The sequence below is a fragment of the Atractosteus spatula genome, chromosome 17, assembly GCF_055471065.1.
Source record: "Atractosteus spatula isolate fAtrSpa1 chromosome 17, fAtrSpa1.hap1, whole genome shotgun sequence".
Classification (NCBI taxonomy): Eukaryota; Metazoa; Chordata; class Actinopteri; order Semionotiformes; family Lepisosteidae; genus Atractosteus; species Atractosteus spatula.
Genome location: NC_142722.1, coordinates 3,531,159 through 3,554,330, shown reverse-complemented (window position 1 = coordinate 3,554,330; position 23,172 = coordinate 3,531,159). Strand labels below are relative to the sequence as shown.

At 53.3% G+C, this 23,172-nt stretch overlaps 1 protein-coding gene across 3 annotated transcripts in view; it reads left to right on the top strand.

Moving 5' to 3' along the window:
* Positions 1-7,520: 7,520 nt before the first annotated feature.
* Positions 7,521-23,172, top strand: part of grk3 (G protein-coupled receptor kinase 3) — a 62,719-nt gene continuing 47,067 nt past the window's right edge. For all 3 annotated transcript variants that reach the window (XM_088935268.1, XM_088935267.1, XM_088935269.1), the window contains exons 1-2: positions 7,521-9,221; positions 16,717-16,793. In XM_088935268.1, coding sequence (XP_088791394.1) covers positions 9,109-9,221; positions 16,717-16,793 — 190 coding nt within the window. In that variant the 5' untranslated portion in view covers positions 7,521-9,108. The remainder of the gene's footprint in view (positions 9,222-16,716; positions 16,794-23,172) is intronic.

The following is a 23,172-nucleotide window of genomic DNA, read 5'->3' as shown; positions in this document are numbered from 1 at the left end:
GTCCTCTGACCTCTGACCTCTGACCCTGGCCTGACCCCTGGCCCTTGCCTCCACCCAAATGAGTGTCCATTCAAATTCAACTGCTAAAACGAACCAATAAAATGTTTGAGCTTCACCATCATGCCAGCCTGTGTTCACTGTGTTCACTGTGTTCCTGTTGTCCTTATCTCTGTTCTCGGTGTTTCTGTCCAGGACAGATCCACCCTCTCTGCTCCCTCTTCCCTTGTCCCCTGCCCCGCGGTCAGGCATTCTGTCAATGACCTACTGTCAGATTTATTAAACACAACAGCTTATGTTCATTTACAGGTTGTAACTCCACTGCTGCTACTGCAGCCGCTACTGGATATAACATTAATTGTAGCCACAGCTGCTCAGTATGTCCATAAACTTTTTTCTCAAATGGCTCTCAAATTCACTGAACGGAGGAGTTTGTGTGTGACTGAATCCGACCACCAGAGGGCAGCTTGCGGCCAGGAGTGCGGCGGAGCCCTTCAGCACTCAGCTGCTCAACATCACGAGCAGTTTTGTACTGCAGCAGTTCCATAAAACACAGTGCGGCTGTGTGTGCTGCTGTACTGCCTTGCCTGTTTTGTGCAGGCGGCACCAGGCTTTGTACCCGCTCCGGGGTCTGGTGAGCCTGTCTGGCCCCTGGGAGGGCCGGGCTGTCAGGAGCCTCCAGGATGTGGCTCTGGCTTGTCTGGCTGTCCAGGAAAGTGCTCAGGCACAGCAGAGGGACATGCAGATGCAGTCGCTGCTGTGCTTCTGGGCTCTCCCTCCTGCAGGCACCCGGGTGCAGGCAGAGGTGCAGTGCTGTCGCTGGGAGGGCAGGAGGCGCTGTGGAGCAGCACGATTCACACCGTGAGCACAGGAGAGAGGAAGCACACCTGCCAGACTGAGCCTGCAGCACTGAATCATGAGGGCTCTGATAGGAGCTGTCAGTCACTCACCTCCCACACTCACACACACTCTCACTCACCTCTCACACACACTCTCACCCACCACTCACACACACTCTCACTCACACACACTGACGTACACATCTCACCCACAACTCACACACACTCTCACTCACACACACTTATGTACACATCTCACTCACCTCTCACACACACTCTCACTCACACACACTGACGTACACACTCTCACTCACCTCTCACACACACTCTCACTCACACACACTTATGTACACATCTCACTCACCTCTCACACACACTCTCACTCACACACACTGACGTACACACTCTCACTCACCTCTCACACACACTCTCACCCACCACTCACACACACTACTCTCACACACCTCTCACACACACTCTCACCCACCACTCACATACACTCTCACTCACACACACTTATGTACACATCTCACTCACCTCTCACACACACTCTCACTCACACACACTTATGTACACATCTCACTCACCTCTCACACACACTCTCACTCACACACACTCTCACCCACCACTCACACACACTACTCTCACACACACTCTCACTCACCTCTCACACACACTCTCACTCACACACACTGACGTACACACTCTCACCCACCTCTCACACACACTCTCACCCACCACTCACACACACTCTCACTCACCTCTCACACACACTCTCACTCACACACACTGACGTACACACTCTCACTCACCTCTCACACACACTCTCACCCACCACTCACACACACTCTCACTCACCCTTCACACACACACTCACACACTACTTTCACACACACACACTCTCACTCACCTCTCACACACACTCTCACCCACCACTCACACACACTCTCACTCACCCTTCACACACACACTGTCACACACTACTCTCATTCACACACACTGTCGAACACACTCTCACTCACCTCCCACACTCACACACACTACTCTCACACACACTCTAGCTCACCTCCCACACACTACTCTCACTCACACACACTGACGTACACACTCTCACTCAACTCTCACACACACTCCCACTCACCACTCACACACACTCTCACTCACCTCTCACACACATTCATACACTCCCACTCACACACACTACTCTCACACACACTCTAGCTCATCTCTTACACACTACTCTCACTCACAAACACTGTCACAAACACTCTCACTCACCTCTCACACAATTACAATTACAACAAATACAATTCAAGGTGCTTTATTAGCATGACCGATGGGTACAATCAGTGTTGTGAAAGCAAGAAAAAATAATAAAATTAACACGAAACAAAATAAAAGTAAAATAAAATCTACAGACATTTACAACAAAGACATATCATAAATTATTTACAAATACTGTAAACATATTGAGCATTATTGGGAGACAGGCTCACTGTTCCTCAGGCTGTGACAGGAGATCACATACTGGGCTGCCAGTTCAACTGAGTTCTCTCCTCCCTCTCCCGGTAGGATTGGGACCCGTTGTGATTCTGGCAGGTGTGGTAACTCTGTGATTACACTTCTGAATTTAGGGAAGAATGTTTGTCTAATCCCAGAATATCTGTCACAGTGCAGTAGGAAGTGCACCTCTGTCTCTATTTTTCCCCACTGGCAGTGGGAGCACAGCCTGTCCTCTCTGGGCAGCCAGGTCTGCCTTTGTCGCCCAGTTTCTATGGCCATGCTATGGTCACTGAGCCTGTACTTCGACAGGGTCTGTTTCTTTTTGCTGTTTCTTATCTTGGTTAAATATTCTTCTAGTGTGTATTGTCTGTTTAGGGTTCTGTAGCTTTTGAGTTTATGTTGTGTTTGTGTGTGTGTGTCCAAGTGTGTGAGATATTGCTGTTTGATCTGTGCTGTGATGTGGTTGAGTCTGAGTTGTGGTGCTCTAGCAGTGCTGTCCTGAGACTGGCTGGTGTCGGTGTGGCTCAGGTCAGTGAGCCTCAGGACCAGCTGGCTCAGGGGGCTCTGTTTTTGGCTCAGCTCTTGGCTCAGCAGGGCTTTGTGGTGGTAGGAATGTTGGTCGCTGTTTTTTAGGTGTAGCCAATACTTTAATACTCTTTTCTGTATGTTTATCAATAGTGGGTACTGGCCTAATTCGGCCCTGCACCCGTTGTTAGGTGTTTTTCTCTGCACACGGAGGATGTTTCTACAGATCTCCATGTGCAGAGTTTCTGTGGGGTTTTGGCTCATTGAGTGTCTGGTCTATGAGGGGACCTCACACTTCACTGCCATATAGGACAATGGGTTGGATTACAATATTTGGAGCCAGATTCTTGTTGGTGGGTTGATGTTGAAGAGCCTCCTTCTTATTGCGTAGAAAGCCCTGAGTGGCTTCTCCCTCAGTGCCTTCACTGCCAGGTCAAAACTCCCAGATGAGCTGATGGTGAGCCTGAGATATGTGTAGCTGGATGTGTGGTTGAGTGTGAATTTGTACCTGTTTCCCTGAGGTCTGGCTTTCTTCTGGAAAACCATAACTCTGGTCTTGTCCAGATTGACTGTCAGCGCCCAGGTCTGACAGTACTGCTCCAGCAGTGCCAGGTTCTGCTGCAGCCCCTGTTCTGTGGGCGACAGCAGGACCAGGTCATCTGCATAGAGCAGGAACTTGATTTCTGTGTCGTGTAGTGTGAGACCAGGAGCTGCAGACTGTTCCAACATTCCTCCTAATTCGTTGATATAGATATTGAACAGTGTTGGACTCAGGCTGCAGCCCTGTCTCACCCCATGGCCTTGGGTGAAGAATTTGGTCCTTTTGTTTCCAATCAATTTTCACTGCACATTTGCTCTCTGAATACATTGATTTAATTATGTTGTACACTTTGCCCCTGTGCCACTTTGGAGTAGTTTATAAAACAATCTTTCATGCCAAATCGAGTCAAAAGCTTTTTTGAAATCGACAAAGCAGGCCAAAATTTTTCCTTTGTCTTTTTGGTGGACGTGTTTGGCTTCTTACCAGTTCACCGCACATCTGATCACATTTACACCCTACACACACTGATAGACAATCTGACTCTTGCTCAGGACATTGTGTTCGGTAAGGAAGGCCAGTATTCGTGTATTCAGGATACTGCAGAATACCTTCCCCAGGTTACTGTTCACACAGATGCCCCGGTAGTGGGACTTGGGATCAAGTCTATCTCTTATAGATGGGCGTGATCAGTCCTTGGTTCCAGGCCTCGGGGAAACATCCGGCTGTCATGATGAGATTGAGGAGTTTGAGCAGGGCTTGTTGTAACTTTGGGCTGATGTGTCTCAGCATCTCATTGTTGACTCCATCTTGGCCACAGGCTTTGCGTGGTCTGAGGGCCTGGAGTTTGTCCAGTAGCTCCTGCTCAGTGATTTTCAAAGTATGTTTGCCAGATTGTTCCATTTTGGATGGCCAATTCTTCTGGTTTTGATTTATTTAAATTGTTCCACTTCTCCCATTAACAGTTCTGATTTAGTGACTCCTCAATTACTACAAGTTGTTTGTTTATGTATGTGTTTCTTTTCTTTTACAGCGTGTGTTTGTAAAGTTTTACAGTATCACAGTAGCTGAGGCGCAGATCTGTGTTGTGTGGTTGTCTGTGTTTTTCATTTGAGACTTTTCATTTCTGATGTTTTTTATGGATAGTGCACTCCATATCAAACCACTTTTCTTTTGCTTTTGTTTTTTTGGTAGTTTTTTGATTTAGTTGTTTTTAGCTTAGATTTTGATTTTGATGTGAAATAGGTGATTTAGTTTTTGTGTGGCCAAGTTTATGCCTAATTTGTTGGTTTGATACAGAGTGTTTAGGAATGTGTCCAACAGTGTCTGAATTTCTTCATCGCCCAGTGCAGTTTGGTATCTGTCTAGGATGTCTCTGTCCCATTTGTACGCCTGGTTGAGGTCATACAGCAGGCTGGGCTGTGTCAGTGTATCTCTGTGCTGGTGTGCACTCTTTCCTGCCTGAGAGCTGCTCACAGTTCACACATAATGTCACGGACGTCCAAAGGGACTAACCGTGGGGAGCAGGAGAGCGGAAAAAGACCCATATGCGTAGCGGCGAGACGGGAAAAAGGCCCGGGCTCATAGTGCAAAGAGTTCAGGAATGCCGTATAGAAACCTATGCCCTCAGGGAGCGGACGTGGGGCGCCCTGGTGCTAGGCGGGTCTCAGGACATCCGAACGTCAATGCTGAGCGAGGATAGAGTGCAAGCCCCGGAAATATATAGCCCAAGGGAAGGAGAGGGACCGGAAGGACAGCAGACCGGAAACCAGGGACAGGACAGAGAAGGAGCGCCCTCTGGCTGCAGAGGGCGTGACACATAACTGGCGCACTCTGGCTGCTGTTGCATCATCCAGGGGGGGCTTCACACTGATGGAAGGGAATCCCCAGTACCTGTAAACAGCTGTCAGTGTGGAGTCCAGCAAAGTGCAATATAAGTGTAACCAATTATTATTATTACATTCATAAACTCTCACACACACAGTTAAATACTCACACTCATACACTTACATACTCACACTCTCTCCACGCTGTTCTCAAACAAACACTCACACAATATTATTATTATTATTACAGAAAACCAGAATTAGAAGAGTGAAGGTTGTGAGGTGGGGAGTAGGGTGATAGTAGCTCAGACAGGTATTGAGGTGCCAAGCCATGCAGAGCATTATAGGTGAGCAGGAGGATTTTGAAGTTGACACGAAACTTGACAGGAATCCAGTGCAAGGACTCCAGGATAGGAGTAATATGATCACTTGCACTAGACCTGGTCAGGATTCTGGCTGCCGAATTTTGGACATCCTGGAGTTTGTTCAATGTGGATTTAGAAACCCCAGCAAGTAGAGCATTACAGTAGTCAAATCGGGAGAAGACAAATGTGTTGGTCAGCTTTTCAGCCACAGTTAGTGATAACATAGGCCATAGTCTAGTGATATTTCTGAGGTGAAAGAAAGATGTTTTGACAATATGCAGCACATGTGGGTTGAATGTCATGCCTGAAACATGTATCACCCCCAACGTTTTTCAGTTTCGACTGAAGTTCAGAATGAGAATAGAAAGAGAACCAGAATCGGAAGCTATTCTGATTATTATTAGCTAAGATTATTAGATTATTGGAAGAAACTACAGTAGATACTACCCAGGTGTCAGTGTGTACAGTAAACAGAATCCAGGTGTCAGTGTGTACAGTAGATACTCTACAGGTGTGCAGTGTGTACAGTATAGGATCCAGGTGTGCAGTGTGTTCAGTAGATGTTCTCCAGGTGTGCAGTGTGTACAATAAATAGAATCCAGGTGTGCACTGTGTACAGTATATAGAATCAAGATGTCAGTGTGTACAGTAGGTGCTCTCCAGGTGTGCAGTGTGTACACTAGATACACTCCAGGTGTGCAGTCTGTACAGTATATAGAATCCAGGTGTCAGTGTGTACAGTAGATGCTCTCTAGGTGTCAGTGTGTATACTCGATACACTCCAGGTGTGCATTATACAGAATCCAGGTGCGCAGTGTGTACAGTAGATAGAATCCAGGTGTCAGTGTGTACAGTAGATGCTCTTCAGGTGTGCACTGTGTACAGTATATAGAATCCAGGTGTCAGTGTGTACAGTAGGTGCTCTCCAGGTGTGCAGTGTGTACAGTATATAGAATCCAGGTGTCAGTGTGTGCAGTAGATGCTCTCTAGGTGTCAGTGTGTATACTCAATACACTCCAGGTGTGCAATATACAGAATCCAGGTGTCAGTGTGTACAGTAGATGCTCTACAGGTGTTCAGTGTGTACAATATATAGAATCCAGGTGTCAGTGTGTACAGCAGGTGCTCTACAGGTGTGCAGTGTGTACAGTATATAGAATCCAGGTGTCAGTGTGTACAGTAGGTGCTCTACAGGTGTGCAGTGTGTACAGTATATAGAATCCAGGTGTACAGTGTGTACAGTAGATGCTCTCTAGGTGTGCAGTGTGTATACTCAATACACTCCAGGTTTGCAGTATACAGAGTCCAGGTGTCAGTGTGTACAGTAGATGCTCTCCAGGTGTCAGTGTGTACTGTATACAGAATCCAGGTGTCAGTGTGTACAGTAGATGCACTCCAGGTGTGCAATGTGTACAGTATACACACTCCAGGTGTCAGTGTGTACAGTAGATGCTCTCCAGGTGTCAGTGTGTACTGTATACAGAATCCAGGTGTCAGTGTGTACAGTAGGTGCTCTACAGGTGTGCAGTGTGTACAGTATATAGAATCCAGGTGTCAGTGTGTACAGTAGATGCTCTCTAGGTGTGCAGTGTGTATACTCAATACACTCCAGGTTTGCAGTATATAGAATCCAGGTGTCAGTGTGTACAGTAGATGCTCTCCAGGTGTCAGTGTGTACTGTATACAGAATCCAGGTGTCAGTGTGTACAGTAGATACATTCCAGGTGTGCAGTGTGTACAGTAGATACTCTCCAGGTGTGCAGGGGGACAGGTGTGTCTGTGTTGTCTCACTGTGGGGCTGAAGAACAGGCTGCTGATAGTCCTGCTCTGGCCTGGAGTCTGGCCTGGAGTCCTCCCTTCCCCCTCCTGCACTTTGCTGTTTGTCTGTGTGCCTATGTCAGAGCTCCACTCTGCCTGCTGGTCACTCAGACCGACAGCTCTGCCTGGAGCCTCCTGCAGGTCCTGATGCAGACTGTGGCAGCGGCAGTACCGCGACATCTAGGCAGGCCGTGCACGACTACAGGCGCAGTAGGAGGTGAAAGCTGCGGGCGTCTGTGCCACAAACCCGTGTGCCCGGCTACTGCTGTAATTACAGTAGCAGCGCGGGGCTCAGAATCCAGCTCCCGGCGCTGGTGTTCCGGCTCCGGGTTTCGCAGGCGGCTGGCGGAGAGCTGGGAGGAAGTCGGTCGCTGAGCTTTGCAGGCTGAACAAGAAGTCTGCTCGGCACCGGGAAGGACGGACTGTTGGTCGTGAGCGTTTCGTCGACAGGACACGCCAAAGCCACCTTTTTGCCTTCGGAGAAAGGGGACAGGTCTTCTCGGAGGAGCCGTAGCCGAGGGCTGGCGCCGGGACCAAGCGCAGCGCGAGACGAGCGCAAGACGATCCGGGCGCGGATGCTGAGCGCGCAGGGAGCTCGAGGCACAGCAGACCTCGGAGGACCGCGAGCCGCCCGCCCGCGCGCTGTCCCCCTGCACGGGAGCGGCGGCCGGGCCGCGCGCAGTTTCGGCGAAGCTCGCAGGCGGCAGGAAGCGCGAGCCATGACGGCGTTTCGCAATAGCGGGGCTCCCTGAAAACAAGACAAGCCCTTCCTCCTCGGAGAAGTCAGGCCGGAGGAGAGACCGCCCGCTCCGCAGGCACTGAAGAGACGGGAGCCGGTCCAGCCGGGTGCGCGGCGGGCAGGGGGTCCGGTCCGGCTCGGTTCGGCTCGGCTCGGCTGGGGACCGCAGTGCCGGACGGGGCAGCGGCAGAGGGGGCTGCGCGGCGGGTTATTTATAGTCCTGCACCGCCTGTCCTTCCGTGCAGCGGGGAGCTGCAAGCAGAGAAGCAAACGCGTCCTGCTTTCTGCCTGTAAACAGCGCGGGGTCAGGCTTCAGCGCGCTGATTGTTTATTTGCTTGCTTGTTTGCGATCGGTCTTTGTTGCGGGAAGGGGAAGCTACACGGACGCGAGCATTTATTTTCCGGGACTGTGCTTCTCTTTTCTAAAAAAACGTTTTTTTTTTGTCGCGCAAGAGGACAGACAGGGGGAGGGTCGTGTCTTGCGGACTGCCGCCCTGCAAGGTCGCTCTCTGGCGGACGGGACCGGACCGAACCCAACCCAACCCCCCGGTCGCGCGACTTTTGACAGCTAGCGCTGAGGAAGCGGCTCGAGGAGGTTCGTCTGCCGGCCTGGGGGGAGGGCGCGCGCAGTATCGAGCTGCAGCACCGACTCCTTTCGGGGAGACCGAGCCTCGGCACGCGCACCTGGACGCCCCTGCACGGGCCGGGACCCGCAGCGGGTTCGGTCCGGAGACCCGGCTCGTGAGGGAGGACCGGTCGCGATGCGTGGGCTCGAGACGGGCGGCGCGGTTTGAAAGCTAACGGCAGAACGGCACCGTCGCTCGAGGGCTCTAACGGATCCGCCGGTCCGGACGCTGAGCCCCCGACCCGTCGTGACTGATCGCTCCTGGACCGCCGGACCACCGGACCTGCGCTTTTCTGTGTCCTCGGTGGCGGCGTCGCGCACGAGGAAGTGAAAATGGCGGACCTGGAGGCCGTGCTCGCCGATGTCAGCTATCTGATGGCGATGGAGAAGAGCAAGTCCACTCCCGCCGCCCGGGCCAGCAAGAAGATCATCCTGCCCGAGCCCAGGTACCGCACCGCTGCGCACAGCGCCCTGCCTGCACCCGCTGTCAGAGAGGGGGGGGGAGAGGAGGGAGGATGGGGGAGATGAGGAAGAGGACGGAGGGGAAGAGGAGGGGGAGTATGGGAAGAGGAGGGAGGACGGAGGGGGAGGGGAGGAAGAGGAGGGAGGATGGAGGGGGGAGGAAGAGGATGGAGGGAGGAAGAAGAGGAGGGAGGACTGGGGGGAGAGGAGGAAGGGGAGGTGAGGAGGAAGAGGAGGGAGGACTGAGGGGGAGAGAGGAGGAAGAGGGGGAAGGATGGGGGGAGAGGAGGAAGGGGAGGTGAGGAGGAAGAGGAGGGAGGACTGAGGGGGAGAGAGGAGGAAGAGGGGGAAGGATGGGGGGAGAGGAGAAAGCAGGGGGAGGATGGAGGGTGAGAGGAGGATGGGGGGGAGAGAGGAGGAGGAGGAAGAGGGGGGAGAGGAGAAAGCAGGGAGAGGAGGATGGGGGGGAGAGGAGGGGAGAGAGGAGGAAGAGGAGAGGGAAGGAAGAGGAGGGAAGAGAGGAGGAAGAGGATTGGGGGAGAGGAGGAAGAGGAGAGGGAAGGAAGAGGATTGGAGGGAGGAGGAAGAGGATTGGAGGGAGGAGGAAGAGGAGGGGGGAGAGAAGGGGAGAGGAGGAAGAGGAGAGAGGAGGAGGAGGAAGAAGGGGAGAGGAGGAAGAGGATTGGGGGAGAGGAGAAAGAGGAGAGGGAAGGAAGAGGATTGGAGGGAGGAGGAAGAGGAGAGAGGAGAGGAGGAGGAGGGGATGAGGAAGAGGGGGGAGAGGAGGAAGAGGAGAGGGGAGAGGGGAGGAAGAGGGAGAGAGGAGAGGGGAGGAAGTGGAGAGAGGAGAGGGGAGGAAGAAGAGGAGAATTGGGGGGGTTGCAGGGATGAACGACTCCAGTTACCCTGTTGCCTGGTTACCAGGACAACCAGTGGACATTAGGACCCGTTTGGCGACCCGGTCCCATCGCCTGTGACCCAGGCTCGCTCCACCCATCTGACGTGCTGATTTTTTTGAGTTTGTGTGAGTCGGGCCGCAGGTCCGACCCCTGGAGGCTCCCAGACTCCTTTTTAATACGTGAACACAGCTGAATGTGACGGAGCGTCTGTCGGACAGAACTCCACATCGATTTCCTGTGGAGCATGAAGCCAGCTCCCTGCGACCTGTGTGTCTGTGGCACGGTGCTGTGAATGTTAATGAGTTCTTGCTGTGTGCTACTCAGATGTAGCCCTGTCCTTCTCCCTGCCCTCTCCTTTTCACTGCCCCTCTCCCTCTCCCTGCCCTCTCCCTGCCCCTCTCCTTTTCACTGCCCCTCTCCCTCTCCCTGCCCTCTCCCTGCCCCTCTCCTTTTCAATGCCCCTCTCCCTGCCCCACTCCTTTTCAATCCCCCTCTCCCTCTCCCTGCCCCTCTCCTTCTCCCTGCCCTCTCACTGCCCCTCTCTCTCCCTGCCCCTCTCCCTCTCCTTCTCCCTCTCACTGCCCCTCTCCTTCTCCTTCTCCCTGCCCCTCTCCCTCTCCCTGCCCCTCTCCTTCTCCCTGCCCTCTCACTGCCCCTCTCTCTCCCTGCCCCTCTCCTTCTCCTTCTCCCTGCCCCTCTCCCTCTCCCTGTCCTTCTCCTTCTCCCTGCCCTCTCACTGCCCCTCTCCCTCTCCTTCTCCTTCTCCCTGCCCCTCTCCCTCTCCTTCTCCTTCTCCCTGCCCCTCTCACTGCCCCTCTCCCTGCCCTCTCCCTGCCCCACTCCTTTTCAATCTCCCTCTCCCTGCCCCTCTCCTTCTCCCTGCCCTCTCACTGCCCCTCTCCATGCCCCTGTCCTTCTCCTTCTCCCTGCCCCTCTCACTGCCGCTCTCTCTCCCCCTGACCCTTCTCTCTGCCCTTGCCCCTCTCTTTCTCTCCCTGCCCCTCTCCCTCTCCTTCTCCTTCTCCCTGCCCCTCACTGCCCCTCTCTCTCCCCTTGTCCCTGCTCCTCTCCCTCTCCTTCTCCTCCCTGCCCCTCTCACTGCCCCTCTCCTTCTCCCTGCCCCTCTCTCTCTCCCTGCCCCTGCTCCTCTCCTTCTCCTTCTCCCTGCCCCTCTCTCTCTCTCCCTGCCCCTGCTCCTCTCCTTCTCCCTGCCCCTCTCTTTCTCTCCCTGCCCCTCTCCTTGCACCTCTCCTGGTTGGAGCCCGTGGGGAGCTGTGCCTGCTTGAGGACAATCTCTGCGGGTTAAGAGGAAGTGAATTCTCAGTTTCTGCAGCAGTAGCTTTGCTCATAGCACTCTAACTGTAAAGCAGGCACAATGACTTTTAAATGTTTAGTTTGTTGATTTGATTAATTCTTCCAGCCAGGGCTCTTGGCGAGTGGTGCCCGAGGGGGAAAGCTGTGGAGGTGTAGATGTGTGTTTTACACTCTGGGTGACCTGAGGGGCGAAGGTGTGGATGCGTGTCGGTCCGAGCGCCCCGGAGGGGGTGTTGGCAGGTCTGTGTGAAGAGTGCTGAGGGAAAAGGGGTCTCGAGATCGAGGAGTACGTTGGCCCCGTCTCCGATGCCTCAGTGTGCTGCAGGCCTTTGCTGGGCTGTAGCTACTGAAGCTCTAGTGTGGACTTCGCTGAGGAGTGACATGGCTTTGTGTGGTCATCGCAAAGTCCCGAACATCCCGAACAGTCTGTATGGGCTGGGCTGGGCTCCTGGTCCTGAAATAGTCCTTATGGGCTGGGCTCCTGGTTCTGAAACAGAGAGTTATCTTTGCCTGGCTGTGAAGGTGAGCAGGCACTGGGCCGTTACCCCAGCGGGGTCTGGTGTTGGGCCTGTCAGCTGTGCTGGGGAGCTCGGGGTGGTAGTCGGGGAGCATCATGCTGTCGGCTGCGGCCACAGCTGTGGACATTGTTACTGTTGCACAGCAGTTTGTAATCCAGGATCATCTGGGAAGCTGCTGAATCCTGGCCTTATAACACATGATTAAGCTGTATCAGATATACAGCTCTCAGACTCGGGAAGAACATCTGCTAGTATTTTGTCTTTAGTCAGGATTTGTAGATAATGTTTCTATAGAAAAAATCTGATCCCAGAATTGGCTATCATGCTGTAATCCACCTGAGAGGGCAGACTGTGGGCTGGAGAAACCCCAAAGCATTCATATAAATAGAAGCTTCAAAAATACTGCAAAGGCGGTTTTAGCAAAAAGGCTTTGTTGTGAGCTGGCTGAAGTAGCGCGGCGCTGTGACATTCTCACTGGCCACGGGCGAGCCACTGACAGCTAGGTGAGACATTGACAAACTAGGTGAGGGAGTGGGAGATAAGGAGGGGAGGAGCGTGGGAGAGGCAAGGGACAGGAGGAAGAGGCTGAGGGAGAGGACGCAGCAGTGTGGAGGAGTGCGAGTGGTCGGTGATCTGGTCACGGGTTCATATCAGGGGCGGGGCACAGCTGCAGTTCCCTTCAAGGCCCCAGAAAGGCTCCAGCAGAGGTAGCTGTATAACGGGTCTGTGAGGAAGTTGCTTTCGATAAATGGACGTGTCAGGCAGGAGAGGGAGAGACTGGTCCTGGAGCAGCATGTGTCTCTCTGAGTTGGTGTCAGCTTGCAGCGCAGCCCCAGTACAGCTGACAGCCTTACTGGTGACTCTGGGCTTTATTGAGGGCCTCTGGCTGTGTGTGAAATTAAAAGAGAGATTTATTGCTCTCTACAGATAAGCAGAGCCTCATTACAAGGAGGGGCTGTTTTTAATTGAGTTTGCATAGGGAATATCTTTTTTACAGCTATTAGATAGTAAAGACTGATCTCAAGCCAAGTGGTTCATCTGGCCAGACCCCTGTCTGCTCCCCGAATCAGAAGGATGGCTGCTGGGGGGCTATACGGTACTGGGGTACAGTACCTCCTGTAAGGTTACAACTCCAGTGTGTCCGACCTGGGGGAGAGAGAGGGAGCGTGAGGGGGCGGTGTCCGAGTGTCCAACCTGGGGGAGAGAGAGAGAGCACGAGGGGGAGGCGTCCGAGTGTCCGACCTGGGGGAGAGAGAGAGAGCACGAGGGGGAGGCGTCCGAGTGTCTGACCTGGGGGAGAGAGAGAGAGCACGAGGGGGAGGCGTCCGAGTGTCCGACCTGGGGGAGAGAGAGAGAGCACGAGGGGGAGGCGTCCGAGTGTCCGACCTGGGGGAGAGAAAGAGAGCACGAGGGGGAGGCGTCCGAGTGTCCGACCTGGGGGAGAGAGAGAGCGCACGAGGGGGAGGCGTCCGAGTGTCTGACCTGGGGGAGAGAGAGAGAGCACGAGGGGGAGGCGTCCGAGTGTCCGACCTGGGGGAGAGAGAGAGCGCACGAGGGGGAGGCGTCCGAGTGTCCGACCTGGGGGAGAGAGAGAGAGCACGAGGGGGAGGCGTCCGAGTGTCCGACCTGGGGGAGAGAGAGAGAGCACGAGGGGGAGGCGTCCGAGTGTCCGACCTGGGGGAGAGAAAGAGAGCACGAGGGGGAGGCGTCCGAGTGTCCGACCTGGGGGAGAGAGAGAGAGAGCACGAGGGGGAGGCGTCCGAGTGTCCGACCTGGGGGAGAGAAAGAGAGCACGAGGGGGAGGCGTCCGAGTGTCCGACCTGGGGGAGAGAGAGAGAGCACGAGGGGGAGGCGTCCGAGTGTCCGACCTGGGGGGGAGAGAGAGAGCACGAGGGGGAGGCGTCCGAGTGTCCGACCTGGGGGAGAGAGAGAGAGCACTAGGGGGCATTGTCCGAGTGTCCGACCTGGGGGAGAGAGAGCACGAGGGGGTGGTGTCCGAGTGTATGAGCTGGGAGAGAGACGGAGAGAGAGAGAGCACGAGGGGGCAGTTTCCGAGCTGGTTGGTGTGAAATGCACTTGTTGGCATAACTGCATTAACCTGTTAATAGTGGGCACATGGGAGTGGTAGTGCATTTCACTGTGTGCACACTGTTGTGGCTTTGAATCCCTTCCTGGCTGCCCAAGTCAGAGCAGCAATGCTGATTTGGCAGCTCTGCTTTGTAAGGGTTTGTGTGCTACACTGCTGCAGACTACCAATCTCTGTGTGACCAGCACCTCTCTCAGCAGTCTCTCATTAGCAGTCAGGGTGTCAGAGAATAATCGTCTCCACCTGCCACACGCATAAGTGCGGTCTGGGGGGGGGGCGACCAGACACACAGTGATGGGTCTGTGTGTAGAGTCTCTAGGTCTCTCATTGCCATTTATCACAGTCCTAATGCAGGCACAATGTAGTTATCATACCACACTTACTACACTAATGACAGTACGATATAGTTACCATAAAGCAGTATACAAACTGCACAGAGCAACACGGGCATCACAGCACGCTACACGCAGCACAGAGCAACACGGGCATCACAGCACGCTACACACGCAGCACAGAGCAACACGGGCATCACAGCACGCTACACACGCAGCACAGAGCAACACGGGCATCACAGCACGCTACACACGCAGCACAGAGCAACACGGGCATCACAGCACGCTACACACGCAGCACAGAGCAACACGGGCATCACAGCACACTACACACGCAGCACAGAGCAACACGGACATCACAGCACACTACACACGCAGCACAGAGCAGCACAGGCATTGCGGCGCACTACACACACGGCACAGAGCAACACAGGTCTTGGTAAATGGTAAACAGCTAAATTCAGAGTGATGAAAACATTAAATGTAGCTCAGACTGCATCTACAGCTTTTACCGCTTTCTTCCTGCCCTCCTGTCCCAGTCAGAGCTGTGCTCGATGCTGAGGCGTGCTCTCTCATGGGCCTTGTGCTGCAGGTCTCGGCTGGCCACATAGCTCAGGGTTGTGGCAGTGGCCCTTCAGCACATTCTGGTCTCACTAGTGTGGCTGCTCAGTCACTCATCTATCCCACACTTCAGTCCAGCTGTTCTTGAAGGGCCCCTCAGTGTTGGCTTCTACAGCATGGCTGGACATTCTGATTCAGACATCCACCACTCTTGGTCTAAAGAAGTGTCCTCTGTTTGCGCCCCCTTACCGTTGTTTAGAGTTGCAGACATGCCCTGAAGGGACTGTGTGTGGCGCAGGTGCTGCCGGGGAACAGGCGTCCTGCGGGCGCCCAGCTCATTGGGAAGCTCTCCCGTCTGCCGGCTGTGGTGGGTTCAGTCACCTCTGGAATTACTGCTTTTTGCCTCAGTGCACAACTCTTGCCACTGTTTGTTTCAGTGCTGCAGTTGCCTGAAACTGTTGGTTGGCGTTTTAATTGGGGTGTCTAAGTGCCTGAGCTGTAGAGTTTTCACTGGGAACTGCAGGCTTCTCTCAAAGCCGACAACAGGTTCTTCCAACTGTGAATATGTAACCTTGTTTTGCATACATTTGTATAGAAGGGAATGTGGAGTGAAAGAAGAATATACTGTATATATTTGGTTAACTGCTTTGTCAGCACTGCTTATTCATCAGCTCTCCACTCCCTGTAAAACCTGGAGTGGATCGGACTGCTGTGCACCTGGACTTGGGAGTGTGCATTAACCCAGAGTGGCACATCCCTGCGCACACAGGCAGGGAGAAGCAGCTCAGGTGGGCTTGAGGGCTGGGGATACCAGGAGGGTGAGGCTGCTGCCTCCTGCTCCTTGTGGAGTCTTGCTCTTATTACTCCAGGATCGCCGTGAGGCTGCAGTTTGTTCTCTGTGAAACATGCGAACGATGGGTGCCAGTGACTCCTAGCAGACCATTCCTGAAATGGCACCTCCTGCTGGGGGGAGAGCAGCACAGTGTTACTTCAGGGTTCTCTGGGAGCTTGAGTTCAGATACTGCAGAGCAGCAGACTGGCCTCAGCGTCTGGCCCTCTGGTTGCCCGGTGTCTCCCTGCCCGGCGTCTGTCTGGCCTGCTCCCCGCCCGGTGTCTCCCTGCCCGGCGTCTGTCTGGCCTGCTCCCCGCCCGGTGTCTCCCTGCCCGGCGTCTGTTTGGCCTGCTCCCCGCCCGGTGTCTCCCTGCCTGGCGTCTGTTTGGCCTGCTCCCCGCCTGGTGTCTCCCTGCCCGGTGTCTGTTTGGCCTGCTCCGTGCCCAGTGTCTCCCTGCCTGGTGTCTGTTTGGCCTGCTCCCTGCCCAGCGTCTCCCTGCCTGTCATCTGGCCCTGGGGCTGCCCAGCGTCTGGCACGCACGCTGTCCACTTTCTTGTCTCTGGCTGATGGCTGGAGGCCAGCCCGCACGCCATGGCTTTCCTTTAGCTGCTCTGTGTGCAGCCTGCTGCCTCTGTCAGCGCGTGCTCTGGTGTTAACGAGTCAATTGGGCCCAGGCTCAGGGAGTGCTAATTGATTCCTCTTCCCACAGGAGTGCTTCGTTAATGTTCTCACCGGGATGTGGCAGATTAGCAGGGGAGAGAGGCGTTTGGGAGAGAAGAGACCAGCATTAGTGTGGTGTTTGGCTACGTGTGAGGCGTGTTCTTGTGTCAGTCCCCTGGGCCGCTTGTCTGTTTGTGTGCCTTAGCGCTGGTTCTAGGAGTCTTTGCGAGTGGGGCTCTGTTAATCCTGTTCTCTCTTCCTCCTTCTGTCCAACAGCATTCGCAGCGTCATGCAGAAGTACCTGGAGGAGAGGGACGAGCTGACATTCGACAAGATCTTCAACCAGAAAATTGGTGAGTCCTGCGTGCCCTTTCTGTGCAGTATTCAGCGTGCAAGCTGTTGTGTGAGGTCGTGCAGAGCCTGAGATGAAGTGCCTGCCTGTACTGAAACTCTGGGTCTGTATGCCTTTTGCAGGGGCAGGAGCTGTTCTTGAGAATGATCCTGGGAGAGACTGGGGCTGGTCGTGTTGTAAAAGGTGCTAACCGGGTTCAAGGGTCAGAGGTGACGCGCTCCTGGTCTTGGTGCCTGTGTCCTGACAAGCATGTCTGTAGTCGTATTTTGATGGATCTGCTTCTCTATTCAGTAGCAGCGCAGAATTTCCCTGTGGTCGGGCTGTGGACAGTTAGGTCCCTGGCTGGCTATGGGGAGGGAGGGCAGCAGGATTTGAATGACAAATGTAGCCATTTTGCATGAATGACTCACAGTAAGACTGACTGTTGTCAGTTTTCCTTTCGCTGTGTCTGAGAAGCACTGACTCTTCCTCTCTCTGTCCCTTTCTCCTCCCTTCCCTGTCTTTCTGTCTCATTCTGTCCTGACCCTGGTGCCATTAATCAGAGCTGCCTGCAGGGGGTTATTTTTGGAAACCCTCAGTGAGGGCCGGAGCCGGGGTTGATAATAGACGTTTATATAAGGCACTGCCGGCAGGCCGGAGAGGAGTGAAAGGGAGGCTCGACCTCAGTGACCAGAAAACTACTACTAATAGCAATAATGAGGAGATTTTCTGCTCCTAGGAGATGAGAGGTCAGGTGTTGCTCTCTTGGTTGCGCAGGAGCTCATCTGTCCTGTGATCTTGTCTGGCTGTCTTTAGAACCTTGTTCCAAGTACCTACAATCCTTTGTGTAATGTCATCTCCTGCCGAAAGTCTCATGTTCACATGTTCCTAATTTTGACAGTGTCCTTGGGTCTGTGCTTGCCTCTTGGTACTGAAGGAGCCATTTGTGTTGGGTTTATTGATAATCTTTCTGGAAGTGAAATACTTCTGTAACGAGGCTAGACTGAGAGACAGGGTTTAGCCAGGCCACTGTTGTAATCATCTCACAGCAACGGGCCTGTTCACAGGGGGAGAGTCAGCTCCTCTGTCTGAGCACAGGCCTGTTCACAAACCCTTCTTTTGCTGAACAGTTGATATCTGAAGCAACTTCGCCTGGCCGTGCCCTCTAGTTGATGACCTGCTGCGTCCCAACAGGGTGAGGCCTGTGTGCTGTGTGCTTCTGCTGGGTGGGATGAATTGTGTGTGGCCTATTAAAGCTTCCAGTAAAATCACAGGAACCACTCTTTTTCTTAATTTTATATGGTTTGTTTCCAGAAGTGTACAGTACTGTGTAGAAAAATATTTTTTGTTTAGGTGTAAAGAGTGTGACTGTGTGAGAGAGTGTTCCCTGGGTGTGAGTGTATGCAGTTCAGGTGTGAGAGAGTGTTCCCTTGGTGTGAGTGTGTGCAGTTCAGGTGTGAGAGAGTGTTCCCTGGGTGTGAGTGTGTGCAGTTCAGGTGTGAGAGAGTGTTCCCTGGGTGTGAGTGTGCAGTTCAGGTGTGAGAGAGTGTTCCCTAGGTGTGAGAGAGTGTTCCCTGGGTGTGAGTGTGTGCAGTTCAGGTGTGAGAGAGTGTTCCCTGGGTGTGAGTGTGTGCAGTTCAGGTGTGAGAGAGTGTTCCCTGGGTGTGAGTGTGTGCAGTTCAGGTGTGAGAGAGTGTTCCCTGGGTGTGAGTGTGTGCAGTTTAGGTGTGAGAGAGTGTTCCCTGGGTGTGAGTGTGTGCAGTTCAGGTGTGAGAGAGTGTTCCCTTGGTGTGAGTGTGTGCAGTTCAGGTGTGAGAGAGTGTTCCCTGGGTGTGAGTGTGTGCAGTTCAGGTGTGAGAGAGTGTTCCCTGGGTGTGAGAGAGTGTTCCCTGGGTGTGAGTGTGTGCAGTTCAGGTGTGAGAGAGTGTTCCCTGGGTGTGAGTGTGTGCAGTTCAGGTGTGAGAGAGTGTTCCCTGGGTGTGAGTGTGTGCAGTTCAGGTGTGAGAGAGTGTTCCCTGGGTGTGAGTGTGTGCAGTTCAGGTGTGAGAGAGTGTTCCCTGGGTGTGAGTGTGTGCAGTTCAGGTGTGAGAGAGTGTTCCCTGGGTGTGAGTGTATGCAGTTCAGGTGTGAGAGAGTGTTCCCTTGGTGTGAGTGTGTGCAGTTCAGGTGTGAGAGAGTGTTCCCTGGGTGTGAGTGTGTGCAGTTCAGGTGTGAGAGAGTGTTCCCTGGGTGTGAGTGTGTGCAGTTCAGGTGTGAGAGAGTGTTCCCTAGGTGTGAGAGAGTGTTCCCTGGGTGTGAGTGTGTGCAGTTCAGGTGTGAGAGAGTGTTCCCTGGGTGTGAGTGTGTGCAGTTCAGGTGTGAGAGAGTGTTCCCTGGGTGTGAGTGTGTGCAGTTCAGGTGTGAGAGAGTGTTCCCTGGGTGTGAGTGTGTGCAGTTCAGGTGTGAGAGAGTGTTCCCTGGGTGTGAGTGTGTGCAGTTTAGGTGTGAGAGAGTGTTCCCTGGGTGTGAGTGTGTGCAGTTCAGGTGTGAGAGAGTGTTCCCTTGGTGTGAGTGTGTGCAGTTCAGGTGTGAGAGAGTGTTCCCTGGGTGTGAGTGTGTGCAGTTCAGGTGTGAGAGAGTGTTCCCTGGGTGTGAGAGAGTGTTCCCTGGGTGTGAGTGTGTGCAGTTCAGGTGTGAGAGAGTGTTCCCTGGGTGTGAGTGTGTGCAGTTCAGGTGTGAGAGAGTGTTCCCTGGGTGTGAGTGTGTGCAGTTCAGGTGTGAGAGAGTGTTCCCTGGGTGTGAGTGTGTGCAGTTCAGGTGTGAGAGAGTGTTCCCTGGGTGTGAGTGTGTGCAGTTCAGGTGTGAGAGAGTGTTCCCTGGGTGTGAGTGTGTGCAGTTCAGGTGTGAGAGAGTGTTCCCTGGGTGTGAGTGTGTGCAGTTCAGGTGTAAAGAGTGTGACTGTGTGTGAGAGACGTGTCTGTTGAGGCTGTGCTGCGGGTTTCACTGTGATGCCAGGAAGTGGCGAGAGCACTCGCTGTTCCTGATTGCTGCTTTGCCAGTTACACGCAGCCCCTTCGGGTCAGAGGTCACCACCGCCATTTCCAACCGTTTGTGGCTGAGTAACCATGGTAACGGCAGCTCTGTGAGCTCAGCTGTGACAGACAGGAGGCAGGGAGAGCCAGGCCGGCTCAGTGTATGACCTGGGCACTGCAGCCCTGCAGAGGCGGAGCTCCATGAGCGTTCTGTGCAGTGAGTGATCATCTATCAGAGATGCCAGTCTGAGGTTCTGCTGCCCCTGCAGTGCCGCATTTCACCACTCCTGGTCTCTGAAATCAGTGGCTGCTTATTATTAGTTGTAAACGGCATAATAATCTTGAGTGCCTGTTGGCCTGCTGCACGGTCACAGTTTCCACAAGCCTGCATGTCTGCTCTGCTGTTTTTCAGACCCATTTCCATTTCCCTGACTGGGCTCGGCAGTGCGGTGTAGATGCTCCGTCATCGTGGCCTGAGTTCCCAGGGTCTCTATAACAACACATGAGCTTCTGTTTAATCAGATACCTGGTTACAAGCACACAGCCCATCTTCCCCTGCACACAGTGCACACAGAGGACGCCGCATGGGGCTGTGTGTGCAGGATCTGTCTGTAGCTCAGACTGTGCCTGTCACTGTCCTCTCCACACATGTCCTCGAATCTCCCATCTGCCTTTCTCACACAGTCCACTCGGGATTTTCAGGACTTTGCTCCAGGGAGACAGATTTCCAGACTGGAATTCTGCTCAGATGCAGTCACCTGGGAGAGAATCTGGGATTATCATCTCTTTTTTTTTCCTCCTTTTCTTTGTCCTTACCTCGGTCTTCCAATTTAGCTCTATTCTTGCTTAGCCTCGTACAACTTTGGAGGACATGTTGGGGAGATTTGTGTTGCTTAGCAACCTTCGTTACCACTGAGACCCTTAAGGGGTTTATCTCAGTTCAATGGATGAAAAACTGATATTGAAAACAATTCAGGACGCCGGAGAAACAAACCTAACTTAAGCTGGAGTTTAAAAAATCAATACAAACTATCAGTTAACAACACAGATAGTCCTCATGTCTGGGTAAGCTGTGAGAGAATGTGGAAAGGGAGAGAAAGAGAGTTTGGCAGAAACCTGGAAGAGAGAAGAGTCTCAGTGTGCTGTAACAGCATGTCAGTGTGTGCGTTGTCACAGCGCGTCAGTGACTGTGTACACTGTCACAGCTTGGCAGTGTCAGTGCGCTATGTAACAGTGAGTCTGTGACTGTGTGTGCCGTCACAGCACGGCTGTGACTGTGTGTGTGCTGTAACAGCGTGTGTGTGCTTTATCGGTGTGCCAGTCTATGGGCTGTAACACCATGTCAGTATGCTGTTATAGTGTGTCTATGTGCTATATCAGTGTCTATGTGCTGTAACAACATGTTAGTGTTAGTGCGAGAGTAACTTTGGCTCATAGCTCATTCTCCACCAGATTTAATTAAGTGTTATTGGATTGAGAGGCTTGATTTACCCATCAATCCCATTACTGCCGCCACAGTCCCTCTCTCTCCCTCTTAACTTCACTGTTTTGTGCTGTAAGGCACTATATGTATTACTCTACAGTGGCCAGAACTATTCTGTGCAGCACTCTAATTTGTTGCATAGTATTGAAACATACTGATGTATTGGACACTATTGTACTGTAACCCACTGCAGTGCATTGCACTGTCTATGATAAAGACATTAGAAATGTTGTAATTGAGAGGAGGTGATTCAGCCTGTCATTCTTGTTTGGATGCGTCTCTCTTCTTCATCCACAAACCTCGTCCAGCCACTTCCTCTTCCCTTCACCATTGCCTAATTTTAACAGGATGTTATAATTCTCCATACTGTTCTCTGCTGTCCAGTCCTGTGCAGAATTGTGCTGTTAATTCTTGCAGTCAGAACAGAGGCTGTGGGTACAGAGCAGTGCTCATCTGTCTTCCCCCTCTCTCTGCGGTGAAGTGCTGCTGAGAGCAGGCCAGAGTGTAGGCCCTGGCAGGGAGCCCAGCACTGTTTATAAACTCAGGCTGCTCCGTGGTGCAGCCGATGCAGGCCCTTGCTGCAGCAGTCAAAGGAAGACAGGAGAGGAAGCTTTATTTTATGAACCGCCGGGCTACAAGGGGACAGTAGTAGAGCAGAGCCGATTGAGCAGATGTCCACACAGAACACAGTAGCTGTGACCCAGTCTCTGTCTGCAGGGCTACTTTTCCAGCTCAGCTGCCCCCCAGAGCGGAGTGTGAGATATATATTGTGTGAGTGTGAGTTGCCCAAGCGAGAGTGAGATGCATGCTGTATGCAGAAATGCTTGAGATGTAGACTGAGAGTGAGATCTATGCTGTGACAGTGCGAGGTGTGCTCTGTAAGTGTGAGTTATGCACTGTGAATGTTCAAGGTGCACTTTGAAAGTGTGTGGTTTGCACTGTGAGAGTGAGGTGTGCCTGGTGCGCTGCAAGTGTGTGAGGTGTGCGCTGCAAGTGTGTGAGGTGTGCACTGTCAGAGTGTGAGGTGTGCGCTATGAGTGTGTGAGGTGCGCTGTCGGAGTGTGCTGAGTGTGCTCGGTGCACTGTGAGAGTGTGAGGTGCACTGCCAGAATGCGAGATGTATGTTGTGAGTGTGTGAGGTGCACTGTGACAGTGTGAGGTGTGTCTGGTATGCACTGTGACAGTGTGTGAGGTGCAGTGTGAGGTGTGCGCTCTGAGTGTCAGAGGTGCACTGTGAGAGTGTGAGATGTGCTGTGAGTATGCGAGGTGCACTGTGACAGTGTGAGGTGTGTGCTATGAGTGTGCGAGGTGCACTGTGACAGTGTGAGGTGTGTGCGAGGAGCACTGCGAGAGTGTGAGGTGCACTGTGACAGTGTGAGGTGTGCGCGGTGCACTGCGAGAGTGTGAGATGTGTGCTATGAGTGTGCGAGGTGCACTGTGACAGTGTGAGGTGTGTGCTATGAGTGTGCGAGGTGCACTGTGACAGTGTAAGGTGTGCGAGGTGCGCTGCGAGTTTGAGGTGTGTGCTCTGAGTGTGCGCGGTGCACTGCCAGAATGCGAGATGTGTGCTGTGAGTGTGAGAGTTGCACTGTGACAGTGTGAGGTGTGTGCTGTGAGTGTGTACTGTGCACTGCCAGAGTGCGGCAGGGACAAAGACTCAGCGCTGTGGAGAGGAAGTGTGGCAGGAAGAAGGGAGAGCAACAGAGAGACGGCTGTGTGAGAAAACGACTGCGAGTGATACAGGAAGCGAAAGCAGCACCCTGGAAACGACATGCTGAGGTTTCAAGCTCCAAGTCTTGAACTAGCGAGAACAGCTTCTCCCCCCCCGGGGGTCAGCTTCTCCCACTTCAGACAGATCTGAATTGTTTAAGAAGTGCAAGATCTGCGGTGGAAATGTGCACAGGCCA